Source organism: Cynara cardunculus (assembly GCF_001531365.2).
Source record: "Cynara cardunculus var. scolymus isolate 2C chromosome LG 5, CcrdV1, whole genome shotgun sequence".
Lineage (NCBI taxonomy): Eukaryota > Viridiplantae > Streptophyta > Magnoliopsida > Asterales > Asteraceae > Cynara > Cynara cardunculus.
In genome coordinates this window covers 2,876,634-2,897,274 of record NC_037532.1, presented here as the reverse complement: position 1 = coordinate 2,897,274, position 20,641 = coordinate 2,876,634, and the positions used below count along the sequence as shown (strand labels likewise).

Sequence of the window (20,641 nt, the reverse complement as noted above, 5' to 3'; positions counted from 1 at the left end):
TTTATTAAATGCTACTCGGTAGGTGTTTATCGGGTAATTTTTCTCACTGAATGAACACGTCAAAACCCAAGAATCTTACCCGGTAAGAGTGATCATAAGGATAGAAAGTTTTACATGGTAAGTGAGAGTAATGACTCTTACCTGGGTAAATGTTAACCAAGTAAATTGTTGCATATCATTTCATTTTGATTTACTACGATCTTATCCATAAAATAAATTATAGTGTTGACTTATAACGGTAAACGCTTACCGGGTAAGCATTTAGGTAAACAGCCCCTTAGATTATGCCGTCAATTATGAAAACTAAAAACACAATGGCTTGGACGAACTTTTCATTAATTGGGTCATACAAGTTGAGCTTACAACATGAAAACTAAATACACTTAATACACACACACACACACACACACATATATATATATATATATATATATGTGTGTGTGTGTGTGTGTGTATGTGTACTTTTGGTGGTCGGTTCGGTCCAAACCGCTCAAAAATACTTTGAAAGCATAGACCAGACCAAACTGAATGATTTGGTTATTTTTCAGATCAGATCAAGCCGTCGTACCACGCAAACGGCCAAAAATGATCTGGTTTAACAATTTTCTTGAACAACCCTAAAAAAATAGCAATAAATATGAAAATCATAATTTCGAATTAAAAAAACATAAATCCACAAAGTTTAATAAACCACAGGGATGAAAAATGTAATTTACTCTTTTTATTTTAGGATTAAAATAATATTTATTTATTTTTCATAAAAAAAGAAAAAAGAAAAAAGAAAAAAGAAAAGGGGAAAAGGGTCCCCATAGCCCTCAGCCTGGTCTTCTCCCCCAGTCCCATTGTTACCCATTCATCAGATCAGCCGTATGCTAATAAATAGCCCCCAAATCCAAGCCCCCCACACACATACACTACAAAACACACACAGAAAAAAAAGGTGTGTGTGTGTGTGAGAATCGGCGGTTTGCACACTTCTCCACACACTCGCTTCTTTTTGGCTTCTTCGCATTCCCAATTCTACGTATGTTCTCTAATTTTTCTCTTCAATCCATCTCAACGGCTAGTTTCGATTGTAAATTCTAGACCAGAGAATTGTATTGTAGTGATTTGTTTTGTGTTTGATTTGCTTTGGTTGTCTGCAGATTTGATTTGATTGTTTACTTGAATGGAACACAACAGGAATGACAAGTACGTGATAATCCTTTTCTGTTGTTGCTGTATTTGATGATTTTTTTGCTTGTTAAAAGGAAAATGTAGGTGGATTGTTTTGATATTGTGTTGTTTTGATCGTTTTACGACTTGCGATTTGCTTGATTTCGTGAATTTTGAGAGTTTTTACGTAGTCGTAGTTGAATCGAATCCGGTCAGATTAGTTTCGGAGTGTTGATTTGATTCGATTTTGCTGGATTTTAGCAAGTTTATGAAGCTTTTTTGGATTCGTTGAGGATTTGAGATGATATCCAGGTGAATAAAATGTTCATAGAGATAGATCGTGTCTAATATAAAATAAAAAAAACAATTTAAGTCGGTATTAATGATGATATTTTGGTCAACTTTTAATCGGTTGTAGCAATTTCAATCATTTAATTTTATGATTCATCGAGTTTTCTACTTGATTTGCTTGATAGCGAAGTGATTTAAATGTGTTTAGTGATTGATAGATCATTTCAGGCTTGTTTTAATGATGATTTTCCAGCTTTAAATTCAGATTTATGTTTCTTCGTGACAGATCCAGCACTAAATGTATGCATTATCTCTTTGCATATTATATCCAATTTAATATATAAATCAAGAAATTAATTGCTATTTTATGCCTTTGATTAATCACTTTAATTGTGTTTAATCTTAATTTTGTTTTTCTTAACACGAATTCCAGGCGTTTGATGTTTTGTTTATATTCATCTGAATGCCTTGTGGTGTGTGTTTGAAGTGTTAGCAATTATGACTTTGTAATGTAATGTTGTTACTGAAATCTCTTTTATATGAGTTGTAGTGATGAAATGTGGGACTGGAAAGGCGAAGATTACGGTTTGCAACTAGGTAAGACTTGTAATTTTGTTATATATACATATATACACACTTTCAATTTGCATAAATATACGAATCATTTGGCGGGGGCAGATTGTTTGTGGGCATGTAATTAATGTTGATTTGGTTAAATGGATTGTAAGCAGATGAATCTAATAGCCTCTGGAACAATGTAAGCGAGAGTGGCGATGATCTTTCTTATGTGTTTAATGAAACAACCCCGGTGAAGTCTTGTGGGGATTTGGCGTATCAAGTTACTGATAATGGTAATTAAGTAATTGCATTTAAGGGGATGCATTTCTGTTTTAGCCGTAATTATGATTCTTTTTCTTTGAAGTATATAGTAATAGTTTATATACAGCAAAACGCATATACACCTCTCATCATTGGTGAGATTTGAACCCTTGACCTCCATGGATATTGGGCCCTATTGCCATTGGTAACCTTGGATACAGGATACCACTGTGCCAATGATCCCTTGGTGTAATTATGATTATTGTTATCTGACACAAGTGCTTAAACAGAAAACATAAACAAGGGAATGGAGATGTGTAGGGAAGCGTCTTCCCAAGCAAAGAGACGCCGAATGCTGCATTTTGAGGATGAAGTTCTAGATGTAGATGTTCTTCCGCTTTGTGATGAGGATTTCTCATCCACTTTTTTAAAGTCTAAGGTTGGTATCGGGCTGCCCATTGCAAATCCGTTAGTTTTTTTTTTGTTATTTTGTGCTAATTTTTCTACAGGAAGTTATGTGCTTAACCACACTTGTTCTGTTCTTATGGTTAGGCGAGGGAAGACTCGTTGGATGGGGCATTTTCTGATATGGCACAATGGGTGTCTGGATTTGCTGGTTCGACTCTTGAAACCTTGTGTGCATCATTTAAGAATGTTTACTCGGTTTAAAGTGACAAATAGATTGTGTTTCCAGATGATATGTCTGCATCTGCATCTGGTTATGATGGGTTGGATCAATCTTCAGACGGATGGCTGGCCGATTGCCTTGTAAATGACTCGGGGATGCAATTTATCCCTGATGATATGTATGTTTCTTTTTATTTTATGATAAATTGGTGTCTTTTTATCTACAAAAGAGATTGGCTCAATTCATTATTTTGAAAATAGGAATTTATCTGGGACCTCCGATATTCAGATCAATCTTACAGGTACATGCACGATCTAACACTTAAACTTCTTTTATTTTTGAGCTTGATATTTTCCATTTTTTCCTAAACCTTTTCTGTTTGATTGTTATGTTAGATTCGAATAATTTACAACCTGAGAATGGAGGTAATATGGTGCCGGAACGCCACACTCCTACTCGCCAAAATGTTATTTTCAAAGGTTAGCCTTTCCATTCCTGTAGATTTCCAGTTTTCCTTTTAAATAACTGTTTAGTGAACCCGGGTAGAAATCATAAAGAGGCGAACAACCCCTAGGAATTATTATGATATCCATGTGTAAGTTCTGTCTAGCAAACTCGAATAGAAACCATAAAGATGTGAATAACCCCTAAGGATTATTATGATATCTATGTGACCACCCATATTGTTTCCCCTGAGTTTTTCTTGATCTGTTACCGCTTGATCAAGGAGTGGGATCTACTCGTTAAGGGTCTGAAACAACACTTTGTTTTGCTAACCAAAGCACAATTCAGTAAACAGAAAAGTAAGGGTTCAAGAACAGAAAGAAATCTATAGTGAATTGAAACATAATACATTGTTGAGCACTTAGGGTGCATTTGGTATGTGGACATGACTAACTTGTCCCATGTTTGGTGCGGCATTAGATTGGGACATGACTAACTTGTCCCATGTTTGGTGCCGCATTAGATTGGGACATGACAGGACTTGAGTGGAATAAAAATCAGGGAGATGAAACAAGATTAGTAAATTACTAAACTACCCATGTCAAATTAAAACCCTAAAACCTTCCATAATTCTTTCACCCCGCCTACAACACTCTCACCTGTCCGGTCCTGTCCAGTCTCGTTCGTTTACCAAACGCTCCCTCTCACTGAACACTCCAACCATGGTGATAGTAGGAGATGGTATAGTGAATTGGAAAAAATTGGCCTAAATGTAATTCTAACTAAAAACACTTAAAATACAACAATGGAAAACAAAGAAAGTCGGATTATCTGCATGCCAAATGAACATGAAACCGCGCTAATTTATTCATGGATTCTTGTAACATGTAGGGAAAAAGTCTTTCATTAAGACACCCACAAGAATGACTTCTTCGGTTGTTCTTCCGTTTGCCTTCGTGAAACCATGTGGTGTCCAAGGAGCAGTTACTCTTAAAGACATAAACCAGAAGATCCTCACTCCACCGCCATCAAAATCCAAGAAAACTTATGAAGATCCCACCATATCATACCCGACCTCTGCTTTCTCTGGAAAGCCCATCGTTGGTAAAACCAAAATCCGCACAGAAGGCGGCAAAGGCAGCATTACGATCATGAGAACAAAAGGATGATCAGATAAGTGCTTCTTTCTTTTCCCCTGTAATTGCTTCGGTTTTTCATGGAGCTATGGTTTTCTGTCACCATGCCCGCGGTCTATAGAAGTTAAATTAAATAGAAAGATAGTTTTATCTTCACATATGCAAGTGTTTGCATCTCCATTAGGTGGTAGATTCCTGTTCTATCCGTGAGTCGACCGGAATCTATTGGGATCTTTTTGTCTAAAAGATCCTTCTACCATCCTTTTGTCCTTAGAAGAACTTTGACTATGCTAATTTGCTCAATTAATCTATTTTCAACTTTAAATTACGCGTTACTTGTCGTTTGGTTCTTTTTTTTTGATCTCGCATTCATCCCGTACTTCCGTCCCAACCTTCGCAAAACAATGAAATCGAGAATTGAATTCATCCATGTATTAATTTTACTGCTAGTTGTCGGAGTACACCAGTGTCTTCCAAGAAACAAACGCTCCATTCTTTGGGGTAGAGACTAGGTTTGCATACATCACCCTCCCCCATTCCCCACATCCTGCTGAGTTGGTTTGGTTTGGTTTGGTTTATGTCCATCCCCTTTACGTCCCTCCCAATCTTAAGGCCGCCCTTATTATTATACTTTTCCTTGATATACTTAGAACGGGCACACACACACACACACGGGCAAGAGTGTTGATCAGGCTAGGTTAATCATACGAGCTTATTTGAGCGTAGACTAATTAATGTTGTGCATTTTTAAACCAAACCAAACGAAACTAACCCGGTATATGTTATTTAAGCCTGGGTTTGGGGAGAGTAGTGAATGGTAGAACTACTCTTTATGTGAAAGAACTTTGGCTTAGTAAAAAGTGTAACAAATATTGTGCACTTTAAAAGAGGCATGCTTAAATGAGCTTTTTAGGGTGTATTGAGATGGGAGTTGGTTGTTTTATTCTTTTGATTTCCTCCTAGAAAATGGGATAAAGTTAGAAGGATTCTTGCTTTGGTTTGGATTGGTTGACTGGTGGTCAGCTTTAGTTTAGGGTTAAAAAAGCAAGCCTCTTTATCTTTTTATGTGCTATGTGAAATAGAGGTTCAATTTTTTAAAGTTAGGGCTCACTGCTGACAACTATAATTTTATCATTTGATATAAAAAAACTAAATCACAAATTTTTATTCCTAGACTATTTTCTACTTTAAAGTATAAGAGACTAAAAGAATAAAGTAATCCTATGAACTGAAACAAAAATAAATTTTAAGGACAAAAAATACCAGAGGTCATTGACCTCTATCGGATCGAGGCACGAGAACATATGGAAGTGAAAGCCTCGATCATCCAAAAAATGATACCGCTGGACTTGGGGGGGGGGGGATTGGGTCCGTAGGGGAGCTCGCATGCTCGACAATCTCCGGTCTGCGACGGGGGAGGATTCTCTAGAAAATCTTTTCCAAATTCTCGAGGACCTCAATGATATGGGGCCCCTGTCGGACTCGTTATGGGAACTCCGGGATAAAGTCCGACAGCTTTAACGCCACCTTTTCAACCCATGTCTTCACGACTATAAAAACGTTACGATTTCCAACTCACAGAGACAAAACTCATAAATTTTCACAAACCACATGGACAAAAAATGTAATTCATACCATGAATCGCAGATTTTGTTAAAGTCCATTTTTCACATCATCTTGTAAAAAAAGTACAATTGTTCTAATTTATTGCTTCTTGATATGGTCAATCTTTAATTTGTGACAAGCCATTTTTATTTTAGTAGTGTTCAAAATGTGCGTTTTTGCAATGATAATAGGAACTTTTATTTGATTGAAGTTATAAAAAAAAAGTTAGATTTTTACTTTTTATTCTTCTCAAAAACCAGCTGTACTATATCAACTCTTTATTTATTTCCTTAAATTTAACAGTTATTGTATCAAGTAGAATGATTAGCACAAAAAAAGTTGTTTTGCTTTCAAATGAAAGATATAAAAAAGATTTGTGTTAATAAATTGTGAATCACCAAACTATACGGGGATATTATTCATTAAACCCTAAAATTTTGTCTCGTATTTTGTTCTTTAATGATACTTTTTGCTAATATTTTGTTTTTTAATGTATGGTTGAAATAAAAATCGTAAAATAATACTAATTTATTATTATTTTGATCATTCTATTACTTGGTTAAAAACCAGTCCCTGACTGAGTCGAGGGGTCGGGGCTAAATTGGTCTTGGTCTGAAATTTTTCTATTGTAATTAATTCCGGGTCAGGATTTTTTCTCTCTGAAAAATCAATTTTAAACATATATATAATCTTGTTTGATTTTTTTTTTGTATAATGTCTTAGGTGAAATAAAAATATTTAATTGAATTATTCAAATACACTATAAATCTTTTCCTTAAAAAATTTACACAAAAATATTATAAATGTTTCTATAAGGAAAAATTACATCAAAATGGAACCAACTTTCACCTTATTTTTATTTTGAGGAAACAATTTTTAAAATCTTCATTTAGGGGTCTCTATTAAACTTTTTGTTTATTTAATGGTCTAGTTGACATGTTAATGCTGACATAACCCAAATATTTTGCCAACTAAGATATTCCACATCATATTAATTTTTAATTTTAAATCCACGTTATATTTTAAAATTGTAAAATAATTATATAAAATTAACTAAAATTCCTTTTTTCAAAAATTAATGCGCTAAAATCTATTTTTCTTTGCAAATCTCGTTTTTTAAATAAATAAAAAAATTCAAATATCAAATTGAAGATGTTTCCAAATCTCGTTTTCTAGATAGAAAAAATTAATTTCAAAAAGATTTGGAAACATCTTCAATTTGATATTTAAATTTTTTTTTATTTAAAAAACGAGATTTGCAAAGAAAAATATATTTTATTGCATTAATTTTTGAAAAAAAACAAATTTTAGTTAATTTTATATAATTATTTTGCAATTTTAAAATATGACGTGGATTTAAAATAAAAGAATTAATATGATGTGGAATATTTTAGTTGGCAAAAGATCTGGATTATGTCAGCATTAACAGGTCAACCAGACTCTTAAATAAACAAAAAGTTTGATAGAGATTCCTAAATGAAGATTTTAAAAGTTGGTTCCCCAAAATAGGAATAAGGTGAAAGTTGGTTCCATTTTGATGCAATTTTCCCTATACGAATTGGATATGTTAAAACTCTTTATTTTTTTGGACCATGGTCACTTTATCGTCAATTTTATAATGTATTTTTTAACTTATAATTATTGGATTGTAGCCATAGGGTGCGATACGTACAAACCGCATAAATCACACTGCAACGCATCACATTTTACAATTTGAAGTTTATGCGGTGCGGTTTGGGAAAATATTAAAACCGCATATGTAATGCGGTTAGCGGTTTTTCCTCAAACCTGGCCAAACCGCACCGTAAACACCCCTACTTGTTACCATTACAAATTACTTGTATGCACATGTACATACAATTTTAGATGAACGGTTATCAAGCTGTTCCTCAGTTTTTCATTTTTTTTGAGGTTTTCTTTTGAACCTAACCCCATATATAACCCTAAACCATGCGACTAAAGTATCAGATCACACAATTTGATAGAGTGCAAACTAGTAATGAAGTTTATACCGTTAAACGAGCACCCCTTAATAAAAAATCTAAATTAAATACGTGTTGGAAAGTATATGTAGATAGCTTTAACATTTTATCTCTTTCAAACTGGTTTCCCGCTATCTTCTCAAAACCTTTTTTTAAGGAGAGAAAAGAAACGAAATGGAAGAAAAGAGAAGAAAAATATTTAAAAAAAAACTCATGTTTTTTAAGGAGAGAAATGAAACGAAATGGAGGGAAGGAGAAGAAAAATAAAAAAACGCATGTTCTCGAAACTGTTTTATCCAATCAAATATTTTATGATGAGTGGGTTGGTCGGATAAAAAGCATTTGAACAACCCAACCCAAACCATATGAGTTGGGTTGGTCAGGTTGAAACTCTGTTACATCATTTTGCAATCTAGCTAAGCGATTATGTTTAAACGAAATAAAATCAAAATGAAAACATATAAATAAGGCTAAGAAACTCAAAAAAGAAAGTTGAAGGTTCATGTAAATATTTCTGGTCACTCTTAGTCTAACCCGAATTTAATTAGTCAAGACGTGCTTCTTAGCATGTAAAAAAAATAAAAATTATTGTTGAAATTGTAATATAATTATGAATAAAGCTAATTACATGTTGGTCTGATGCCTAATGTACATATATTCATTAAATATACGGTTTAGAAAAAAGTCGGGTTGTGTTGAATTGGGTTCAAATGACCCTGATTCATTTCCAATCTAATATCTATGATTTGAAAATTTTACAACTTGACTATGTAAAAATTGTTTCGGGTTGGTTGGGATTAGTCGGGTTTTGATGCACCCATACATGCATCCGAATACTAACTAGTTTTTGCAAACAGTTAGGGGCCATTTACCAAACACTTACCCGATAAGCGTTTACCGGTAAAATTTAACACTATTGTTTACTTAACGGGTAAGATTTTAGTCCACCAAAACGGTATTGTATGTAACAATTTACCCGGTAAGCTTTTACCGTGGTAAGAGTCGTCGCCCTCACTTACCGGGTAAAACTCTTGGTCATTTTCTCGTTTTTACCGGGTAAAATTCTTGGTCCTTCCCATATTCATCTGATAAGGTAGTATGACTTGATAAGTACTTATCCGAAAAAGCGTTCGATAAACAACCCCTAACTCTTCCTACATATTACTGATTTGACGTAAAATCACCTAACTCTTCCTACATATTACTGATTTGACGTAAAATCACCTAACTCTTCCTACNACTCTTCCTACATATTACTGATTTGACGTAAAATCACCTAACTCTTCCTACATATTACTGATTTGACGTAAAATCACCTAACTCTTCCTACATATCATCAAGTAGACAAATAGTTTCTGTGAACTCACTCCTGTCATCATATTTACTTCAAAAATCTACTACAAAAAGTACTATGTTTATGAAAGCCGGATCATATTTGACTTGTGTAATCTTATAGAAATGTTGATTTCGTACAATGAAAACGTATGAGAATTTTGAAGGAAAAAACGAGCCTCGTATTCTAATCGCTCCACAAAACAAAATTTGTAACACATAATTATGAAGAAAAAATTAAATGCAAAATCTATGGAGAAATCAATGAATGTGGAAGAAGAAAAAAGTTAATAGATATCGAGAATTTCCAAGATGTAATTATTGCAGGTAGGACAGTTACCTCTGGAGACATGAAGTTCCCTTGTACAGCTCTTGCAAAATGTATGGCCACAAGGACCAAATGCTGCGCCCTTATGCTTTCCCGTGCACCCGCAGCAGATATGGTAGTCTCCAATATCTTCGTCTTCCTCCTCTGGCTCTGGCTCTGGCTCTGCCTCTGCCTCATGTTCCCCTTCATCTTCGACAGAATTAGCTCCGTAGTCTTCCAGCAACGCCATCAACGACGTCTGCGATTGTAGATTTATTTCTTCCGCCGCCGGAATTTTTTGCTCGTCGTCTTCTGGTGAGTTATTTTCGTCTTCCTCATCCGGATCGGTTTCCAACGGAAGTAACCTGATGCTCCGTTGCCTCTCCATATGCGCTACCTGTCGAGTTCCTTCAGCGTCCAAACTGTCGACGTTTGGATCGCTTGGATACCTCGCGGAACCACGTCGCATCATCATACGGTTGGTGTTGGTTTGGATAGGAATATCGGAGGCAGGGATGGGGACGGTGGAGGTCCACGCTGCTCCGGCTTTTTTGAGACGGAGCTTGTCTCGAAAAGCCTTCCAACTTTTCTTCGATCCAGAAGCTTGATCATCGTCTTGTAGCATATCCATAATAGTTCGATGTCGTATCCTATCGGAAACTGAGTTTTTGCCGTCCATGGTTACACCAGGTGATACCTTCGTTTCTCCGATCACAAACAGTGCTGGAAATCACGATTTTACCACCGTTTTTCGTCAAATTCAGAATTGAAACATTATGAACCCAAACAATTGAAGAATGAAGATTTCAAAACGTAAAATATCAGAGGGAGGGATAGATCTGAAAACATATATGATGTAAAGGAACAAAAGAGAAGATTGAATTATGAAGGCGAGAAGGTTAAATCAAAACAGAAATGAAGCAGAGGCCATGAGAGATGTTGTGGAGCGAGTCTCATGGTTGATCAGTCCGTTTTTTGAATTATTAATATATCATTTGCGTTCGTTACCAAAATACCATTCACATTCAGTTTCTAAGCCAAATTACATTTTGTTCCTCATTGTTGTCGTTAACTAGGGGCATAAAATAAAAATAATGAATCGGATGATGAAAATCTTAGTGACCGTTTATCAAAGGGAAAATTGCACCAAAATGAAACTAACTTTCATCTAATTCTTATTTTTGAAAACCAACTTTTAAAATCGTTATTTTGGGGAACCAACTTGCACCTGATTCCTATTTTGGGGAACCAACTTGCAAAATAATTATAGGAAAATAACAAAAATTCGTTTTTTTTTTTCCAAAAATTAATGCAATAAAATCTATTTTTCATTTCAAATCTCGTTTTTTTTAATTCAGATATTAAATTGAACATTTTTAAAAAAAATCCAACTTACCACAATAAAAATTGTTTTTTACTAATGCAACAAAAAAAATCAATTTAATAAAAAAAATTAATTGATGCAATAAAAAATAAATATTAAATATCATATTCAAGATTTTTATATCTGACCAATTGCATCAATTAATTTTTTTTCTATTAAATTGATTTTTTTTTTGCATTAGTAAAAAATAATTTTTATTGTGGTAATTTGGATTTTTTTTAAATGTTCAATTTGATATCTGAATTAAAAAAACGAGATTTGAAATGAAAAATATATTTTATTGCATTAATTTTTAGAAAAAAACGAATTTTAATTATTTTTCTATAATTATTTTGCAAGTTGGTTCCCTAAAATAGGAATCAGGTGCAAGTTGGTTCTCCAAAATGACAATTTTGAAAGTTGGTTCCCCAAAATAGGAATCAAGTGCAAGTTGGTTCCCCAAAATGACGATTTTGAAAGTTGGTTCCACAAAATATGAATTAGATGTAAGTTGGTTTCATTTTGGTGCAATTTTTCCTTTATTAAACGTTTATCATATTACATTATCTTACCAGATAAATATGATAAGACCCAAGAATCTTACCCAATAAGAGCAAGAGAAAGACAAAATTCTTACTCGGTAAGTGATGACGATGAATCTTACTATGATTCGCTTTTACCTGGTAAATTGTTGCATACAATATCGTTTTGATGGACTAAAATCTTGTTTCGTAAATAAATGATAGTGTTGAATTTTACCGGTAAGTGATGACGATGAATCTTACTATGATTAGCTTTTACCTGGTAAATTGTTGCATACAATATCGTTTTGATGGATTAAAATCTTATTTCGTAAATAAGTGATAGTGTTGAATTTTACCGGTAAATATTAACTAAACCACCCTCTTAATTTACTCTGTGATATAATAAAACAAAAAGGGAAAAAGAAAAAGTAAAGTAACTTTTTTAACTATAGTTAATCAGATGGACCGAAAGTGAAGCAAAATGACAACCATATTTGCTAAAATTGTAATTAGTTTAAAGGAGAGGCCAAACTTGATAATGAGTGAAAATCAAAAAGACTAAAAATGTAATTTACTCAAAATAAAATAAAGATTAAATTAAAAAAAAAACTATCCCTTGTTTGTTAAAAATTGTGATTTTTGTCCATGTGGTTGCTGACGAGGTTGTTTGTTTCCCTCTTAATAGTTTCATTAAGATGCAGCATCTGAATAATTAAGAGGTGAATTTTGTTTGACAAAAGAAAAGTCTGCATCTTAATAGTTCTAAAATCCTCTGAATGATTTTGCATCATGGGCTTTCCTTAACCATTCAGTGCCCTAATTTCATTGTAAACAATTATATTTCATTTTGCATTATATCATAAGAGCCTCTTAATCATTCTGACTACTTAATCATTGTCAAATATACCTTCATTGTGTTTCAGTGCGAGGGCTCGGTGTTTATCGTACCTTCACAAAGTTTTGTTGAAGTTTCAGTGTTATTTTGTAGTCTTACGAGAAGAGAGTGGTCTCACATGAACCTAACCCTCGTACCCATTTCACCTTATGATAAACAAGTTTTCAACATACATGTCATCGCTTGATTTTGATGTGACATTTTACCAAGTAATCAACAATTATAATATCACTTGAGAGTTTAACATTCACGTCATTGATAGTTACAATATCTAAATGTCAAGATGAATACCGAATAGGAAGAAATAAAGCATAGGGACATCGTTACCTTGTTCCTTACTTTCGTATCGTTACAATATCCCTAATAAAAGCTCCAAGATCTTCGTTCGCCGATCCACCATCACCGACGCTATCACGACAAATTTCTCGAAGTTTCTCCGCCCTCTCCATCATCCCGATCCTCTCGACACTCTCTGAATCCATAAACCGTCTTACAACCTCCGCAATCTCATCCCTCCTCTTAAAACCCCCCATCTCCGTTCTCGCCTTCCTTCCGACCTTCCAATCTTCAACAATCGCTTTCTCGTTAAGCGGTTGATCAAGAAATATTGGCAAAGTGAGCATCGGCACACCCGAAAACAATCCCTCCTTCACCGAATTCCACCCACAGTGCGTCCAAAACCCACCTATCGACGAATGCAACAAAACCGCCATTTGATCACACCATTCCACCACCATCCCTTCTTCACCACACATTTCTTTCAAATCCGCAGTTTTTCCTCTAGCAACCCACAAGAAGCTGACACCACTCGATCGTAAACCGGCTACGATTTCTTCCAATTCAACATCCGATATCGGTAAAAAGCTACCGAAAGAAACATACAAGACTGTTCTTGGAGGTTTAGAGTCTAACCAGTTTATGTAAATGGGTTGTGGATTAATGGAGTTGATTTGTGAGGATAATGGTATGTTTGGTCCAGCTGTGAAGATGGGTATTTTCAATCTGGATTTGAGGACATCAATGGCATCGGATTCTAAGTCGTAAATGGTGGATAATAGGAGAGAATTTGCTTTCTGGGTTACTACGAGAAGATCAGATGTTATGTCTTTAAGGATCCCCACATGAAGTATTTCCGGAATGTCTGCTACTGTGAATGCAGACACTCCAGGAATATAGTCTATGCACTCCTTTCCTCTTTCTGTTCAATCAAATCACAATATATCAGTTTGGATGAGTTCATCGGTTTTTTTTTCAGGGTTCAAATAAGGAGCAGGACCTACTAAGGACCGAGCGGGGTTCCATGCCCCCACTCACTTGATTATCATAAAAGAAAAAAGAATTAGGCATCATGAGAATGCATCCACGTGATTTTAGAAGTGCCCTGAATATTTTAAAACCAATTCTATAACAAAAATCTAAGCTAGGTGGGATGTATTTGGTTCAAGGACGGAACTATTTTGATGGTATAGGCGGCATGTGCCACCATATTATTCTTCTATCGAAGGGTAAACAAATTCAGGTTCGTGAAAGGTGCAACCGTGTTAATTTGTTGTGCCACCGTATGTATTTTGGAACTACAATAAGAACAAGTTTTATTTGGTATAGTCGGTTTGCAAGACTTTTATTCCACCCCAGACCCAAAGTGTCATCTTTTTAGTCAAATGATGTCACCATTTGAAAAAAATTATGGGTCTATCTCTGATTTGGTTCCTTGAATAGAGTACTTCCTATGAGGAGGTTCTGGGTTCAGTCCTCACTTGTAATAAATATGTAGTTTCCGGTTAACATCTATTCTCACTTTTATGTTTTTCAATTCTAAACACTTTTAAATACTCTGTTAATTTGATCATCATTCCCAAATTTGTTTCTACTTTTTGTTGATTAACTACATCCTCTTGTAAATCATGAGCTAAATAATTAACTTTCCTTGAATATATGAGTTCTTTTATCTTGGTTTGTTTCTATTTTGTAATTTGCTAGTTACTAATGTTGAAATCTTAGATGTAAAAGGAAGTGAAATAAGATGCATAATTAATTTTGATTTGTAAAACATCTTAATCAATACTAGGAGTTTTAGATGCATAACGAAACCTAATCGAAAATTTTAGAAAATAACATATGACAATCAGAATCAAAATACTAAAAATTGCAAAAGCTTATGAAATCAACCAAAAAACCAAATAAGTTCCTTGTAGTGATAGATTTCAGCTAAAAATACGTCGGACCTAAGACGTAGTCTTGTGTTATAATAAAAAGGTCAAGGTCGATTCAATTGAAAAATATGTATTGTCCCTGGAATCGACATAATTGGTTTTCCCAATGGATTAAACGGAGTCGATTTTTCCCACCAATCAAACCCGCGATTTTGCGGCCGTTGATCCACCTTAAGGATGCGTTTGGTCCACTGGACAGGGACAGGACAAAGATCTCTTTCTCATGTTTGGCATGAATTTTATGTAGAACAGAGTGGAACAAAGTGGAACATGCCTGTTCCACCCCTACCCCATAGAACAGGGTGGAACAAGGTGGAACAGACTTATATTTTTACCAATATAACCTCAAAATAAAACTTAATTATCTTCTAAAACATCAAATAGGTCTCTCTTTTACATTTTATTCATTTTAACTGGTTCTATTCAGTCCTGTCATGTTTTATCGTCTACGTACCAAACTCACCCTAAAAGATCGACCAGTTGAAGGAAAAGTTTTTGGTCCACCGGTGATTCAAAATATATACCAACAGCATGATAAAAGCTCGATGGCCGGCCCTCTGTTTTCAATCGAAAATCAATAAGAAATTAAATATAATTTGGAATAATAACAATCATATGTAGATGGTTTGATTCATGTAAGGTCAGATCGAAATCTATTGCTACTATTTTGATGAGATTTAGAATGGTTTGGATCAAATAAATCGAAGATTATGATGTATAACTTTACCAAATTAGCAATTCAGTGAGAAAGAACACCTGAATACCTGATACATCGACGCCAAGGTGATGGTGCGATTCAAGGAGATCAGCATGGTGTATAACGGAAAACATGGAGGCAGACAGCGGCCAATATGCCGTTACCGGAATATTCCTCTTGTTAGCAACGTCAAACGGCCAATACATATGTGCATCGGCTATAATGAGTTCCACCGGAATCTCCATCTGATCAAGCACCTCCTCGAAAGGAAGTTCCATTTTGGTACAAACGGCGGTTAGAAAAGCAATCATGTTGGATCCACGATGAAGCTCGGAAGGCAGGACGTTAGGTATAGTAGCGAACCGCACGTTAGCTTGCTTCAGATCGGGATTGATTAATCCCAGCCATTCCTCGGTGAGAACAACGGTGAAGACGGTGGTGCGATTGGGTTCATTCACTCGAGACGAGAGCAAGTTGCAGAGATTCAGCATAGGGTTTATGTGGCCTCTGCCTGGAAACGGCACCATCACCACTTGATTCATCTTCCTCTCCGGTTAATCGGAGAACCGTCGGAGTATTGGAAATGGTTGCCGGAGAATCAGATAAAGCTGTCTCAACAACTATTCGTCGATCAGTTCGCTTTATTGAAAACCGGATACGCCGGAAATCAGAATCATTGTATGAAAAATGCAAAATCTCTATTAAAAGAAAAAAGTGAATTACACTGTTCAAATTTTGGATTTCTTCTCCAAAACAAATTATTTATTCGTCATTTTTCATTTTTATAATACACTAAAATGATACTCGTGCAATGCAGCGAGATACATCTTGATTTTAATATTTTGTTTTATTTTTTTATCTTAGTGGATATTATAATATGGTTTTATGTGATTTTAAAAATGCAATAATATTTTTATTTTTGAATAAAATAAAATTTTGACAAAAATATATCGATATTCGTATCAAATTAACTATTTAAAATTTCTTATTTTTGTGTAATTTTTTAATTATGATTTAGTTTAGGCTCAATAACGAAGTAATTTATATTTGGTTTGATAATATAATTTTTTTATAAATATAATAATTAATTATTTTGTTAGAACTTGATAATTATCTTAATTATATTTTAGATTTTTTATATTTTAAAATGAGATGTTTATCCTTTATTTGATTATGTTTATCCGTAGTTAGTTACACAAATTCGAACATAGAGCTTTAATGTACTTACGCACAATTTACTTGTTATCTTGAATTTTAAGTACTTCATGCATAAAAAATGGTTTTTAAGAGTTTTTATCAAATGTTTTATAACATAGTATAGATACGGTCCCTCTATTTAACAAAGTTAATTAGCAACCATTATGAAGAACTAATCGATCTTTAAACAAACTATAAGAATTGTAACCTACTCTAAAATTATGTGATTCACGATTTTTTTTTTGATTTTTTTATTATATCCGGTCACAAATTAAATATCTTAAAATAAAGTACATATTAAATAAAAATCTTTATATTTATGTAAAAAGTGTTAAATTTGCCAAAAAATATCGTTACAAAATCTCAAATTTAGAAAAACAAAAGAAATCAAGATAAATTCACATATCTTTTGAGTACGGAAGTGAAATATGTGAGCAAAATATTGAAAATCAAGTTCGATTAACGTGAGATTATTTAAAATAGCAACAAAATAAAATTTATAAATTAAGATTAAAAACACTAATTATTCAAACAATTAAAATATTATCACCATACCAAAATTAGGTTTAAATAACACCAAAAAAAAGTAAACATCATAATAGACCATTTTATAAGACTTAATTTATAGTTACAAATAATGTGTCATATCTAAAGACATTAAGTTTATAGTATGTTTTTTTAGTGTCCTAACAAGTTTTTAGGACATTTATAATATAATATGTCGTATTAGCAATTTGATATGACACTACTTAAAAAAAATCCTATAAAAACAGTCCCATCGATGAGTTTTTAAGATGCTTACTTTTTTTGACGTCATATAAACCTAATTTTGTTGTAGTGTTGGTTTTCTTTGAATAATCAGTGTTTTTTAATCTTAATTTACAATTTTTTATTTTGTTGTTATTTTAATTATTTGTAGTTTGACCATGTATTAATAATCTCATGCTAACCGAACCTAATATTCAATATTTTGTTGACATGTTTCAGTTCTTAACCCAAAAGATATGTGAATTTATCTTAACTTCCCTTGTTTTTTAAAACTTGAGATTTTTTAACGCTAAACTTTTTTATAAATTAAATAGTTTTTTTAATAAATATAAATATTTTTATTTAATATATAATTTATTTTAAAAATTTTGATTTATAAATGGATATATAAAATATTTTTTTTAATAAAAATTTTAAAAAGAATGTGAGTCACATTTAATTTTAGAATATATATTACAATTTTGGTCTTTATAGTTTGTTCAAAGACTGTTAGTCTTTTATAATGGTTGCTAACTAACGTTGTTAAGTGGAAAGACCATAGAGTTATGGGAATGAAAAGTTAGGAACCACTTGTAGATAGTTTGTTTTAGGGATCAAATCCAAAATTTGAGCAAACCACAATCACATATTGTTTGTCGAAATTTTCTATTTCATCCTCATGGTTTCGACATTATAATTTGCATCCCTATGGTTTATAATTTATTATATTTTTCATTTTTATGATTTAAAGTTTATTTTATTTTTTTTGTTTTTTCATCATTCATATTTTCTAATTGTGTAACTGATCTCTATGCTTCATGGGCTTGCTCCCTTGATAAGCTTTGCAATTTGATTATTATAATGTATATACTGATAGATGTTTGTAGGACTCATTTGAGAACCTTATGATCAAGATTATGGCTGCGAATATCTTGAAATGGGAACATAATGTAACATGAATTCTGGTTGAGTTAGGCTTGGATAACTTTCCAAAACGGTATCATGTCCAGTGGCGGATCCAGAATTTTGGTCTAGTGGGGGCACCTTTAAGGTAGCTTAAACGCCCACCAAGTCGTCCGATGTATTTTAAGCCTAATTCCACCATTCCAAGAGATTTTTGAAGTTTTTTGGATTATTTTGAGGGATTTTTTAAGGTTTTCTTATCGATTTCGAGGAACTTTTCAGTTTTTTGGTTGATTTCAAGATACTTTCTTTAGTTAGTGGGGGCCCTGACAAGAAATTACGAAGGAGAACCATGGTAGAAAGTAAAAAAGACAAATTTTAACCTTAAAAATTTCATGTTTTTTTATTTTTTAATGGGGGCCCTTCCCCCCACCTTTTACATGGTGAATCTGCCCCTGAGCATGTCTACTTTTCCATTTTTTCTGTCTACATAATGTCATCGGTTCAACCCATGAATATTGTTGGATTACAAGTGATGTAGCTTTTATTTGAATTGTTGTGATCAGATCGGTTGATTTTTTTGTAGTTTTTATTTGAATGGTTGTGACGAGGTCTGTTGATTTTTTTTTTTTATGAGAACATTTGGGTGCTAAAAATGGTGTTGATTTTAAGTTGTCGTATCATGGATTATCTTATTAATTGGTGGGTATGAGAGATGGGATTCGTTTTTTAATTGCTGAATATGGACTGTCTTTTTAATGTTCATAATTCTTTTGGGCTACATCTTCATAATAAAGCGAGGTTGCATGCAATTTCAAAACTTCCATTTTGGTATTTAAGATATAAAGTTTTTAACATTTAATTACCCAAGTAACCAGTTGAAGCATTAACCGATTATCATGATAATGTGACGAGTGATGTGGTATCCAACTCAATATTATTTGCTATTTAACCCAATTTCATCTATTCACGCGTCACATCAGCATGGTAACCGGTTAATGCTTCAATCAGTTACCCGAATACTTAAATGTTTAAAATTTTACATCTTAGATACCCAAATATAAGTTTTAAGAGTACATTACCTAAAATAATAATCAAGTTAAAGTACGTTACTTTTTTTTCATGCAATTTGCCCTTAAAAGAACCACATGATAATATTTTAAAACTTATTATTCATGCTAAATTTAACCCCAGTTGATTTATGTCCCATCGTTGTATCACTTTATTATAGTTAATTAAACTAACACTGGACATCCGATCCAGTCCAATCCAGTGGATGCTTTGATCGGTTCGGTTTTATTTATTGGGTATTACTATTGGTTATCCGTTATAGAGCATATTAGGTTCATCCAATATTTTGATCAAAGTTTCAACCTATTGATCCACCATTTCAACTTATTATTCATGTATTTTCCTTAAGTTATTAAAAAACAATTAAACATCAAGTAAAAAAAAAATCATAAAATATTAATAATTACATATAGTTATTAATTGGATGGCAGTCAAATGATAATTAGATAGTCAATGATAGGTCATCGGATTGGATCGGTTCGTTTTAATCAATGGTGGGGTGTCATCCAAGAACCAACCAATCCGATTTGGGTGTTGAAATCTTGGATCTGATCCAACTCAATTATAACTGAATATTCAATTATGGTCGGTCGATTCCAACTGAATCGGTTGATCTAAATTGGATCAGATGACTTTCTGCACACCCTTAATCTCAACACTGATTATATATATATATATATATACTATATTATAAAGCATTTGACAAAAACTCTTAAAAATCATTCTCTATGCATGTAGTATTGTGTATTAATGTATATTACTTAAAGTTTAAAATTACAAGTAAATTATGCGTAAGTACAACTTATTAAAGTTCTATTTTTGAATTAATATAACTAACTACAGATAAACATAATCAAATACAGGACAAACATCCCATTTTTTATATAAAAAATCTAAAATATAATTAGGATAATTATTGAGTTTTAACAGAATCATTATCTTTATAAAATTTTATTGTTAAGCCAAAAATAAATTATTTCACTAAATTGTAAAAACATTATCTTCCTCAAAAACACATAAATCGTATTATATCAACAAAGACAAAAAATAAAATGAAACATTAAAATGAAAATATATATATATATATATCTCGCTACATTGTGCGAGTACCCTTCTAGTTATAGAAAAACTATAAGGGTACTCGCGCATTGTAGCGAAATACATTTTGATTTTAATATTTTATTTTATTCTTTATCTCAGTTGATGTTATAATATGGTCGTATCTGATTTTGAGAAAGCGATGATGTTTTTATTTTTGAATAAAATATAAGTTTGAAGATATCATAGAATTTTGACAAAAATATACCGATATTAGTATCAAATTAACTATTT

General features: G+C 33.0%; 3 protein-coding genes across 3 annotated transcripts; 1 reads left to right on the top strand and 2 right to left on the bottom strand.

Moving 5' to 3' along the window:
* The first annotated feature begins 920 nt into the window (after positions 1-920).
* LOC112513154 (protein XRI1-like) lies at positions 921-4,798 on the top strand. The gene is made up of 10 exons (XM_025119317.1): positions 921-1,024; positions 1,146-1,191; positions 1,997-2,043; positions 2,178-2,297; positions 2,556-2,704; positions 2,818-2,881; positions 2,960-3,071; positions 3,154-3,194; positions 3,289-3,372; positions 4,229-4,798. The coding sequence occupies exons 2-10, from the start codon at positions 1,169-1,171 to the stop codon at positions 4,504-4,506; spliced, it is 918 nt and encodes a 305-aa protein (XP_024975085.1). The 5' UTR covers positions 921-1,024; positions 1,146-1,168; the 3' UTR covers positions 4,507-4,798.
* A 4,881-nt stretch (positions 4,799-9,679) lies between these two features.
* Positions 9,680-10,378, bottom strand: LOC112512212 (E3 ubiquitin-protein ligase BRE1-like). Its single transcript, XM_025118078.1, has one exon. It carries the CDS (start codon positions 10,376-10,378, stop codon positions 9,680-9,682), a length of 699 nt encoding a protein of 232 aa, XP_024973846.1.
* A 2,309-nt stretch (positions 10,379-12,687) lies between these two features.
* On the bottom strand, positions 12,688-16,063 carry LOC112513088 (UDP-glycosyltransferase 87A1-like). The gene is made up of 2 exons (XM_025119213.1): positions 15,459-16,063; positions 12,688-13,679 (listed from the first exon to the last, which is right to left on the bottom strand). The coding sequence occupies exons 1-2, from the start codon at positions 15,931-15,933 to the stop codon at positions 12,817-12,819; spliced, it is 1,338 nt and encodes a 445-aa protein (XP_024974981.1). The 5' UTR covers positions 15,934-16,063; the 3' UTR covers positions 12,688-12,816.
* Between the last annotated feature and the right edge of the window lie 4,578 nt (positions 16,064-20,641).

Excerpts from the sequence above, each read along its gene's own strand:
- LOC112513088 (XM_025119213.1), bottom strand. The coding sequence starts at position 15,933 with ATGAATCAAGTGGTGATGGTGCCGTTTCCAGGCAGAGGCCACATAAAC. Across the intron at positions 13,680-15,458 it reads CCTTGGCGTCGATGTATCAG|AAAGAGGAAAGGAGTGCATA; the intron begins GTATTCAGGTGT and ends TTGATTGAACAG.
- LOC112512212 (XM_025118078.1), bottom strand. The coding sequence starts at position 10,378 with ATGGACGGCAAAAACTCAGTTTCCGATAGGATACGACATCGAACTATT.
- LOC112513154 (XM_025119317.1), top strand. The coding sequence starts at position 1,169 with ATGGAACACAACAGGAATGACAA. Across the intron at positions 2,705-2,817 it reads CCACTTTTTTAAAGTCTAAG|GCGAGGGAAGACTCGTTGGA; the intron begins GTTGGTATCGGG and ends TCTTATGGTTAG. Across the intron at positions 3,195-3,288 it reads TATTCAGATCAATCTTACAG|ATTCGAATAATTTACAACCT; the intron begins GTACATGCACGA and ends TTGTTATGTTAG.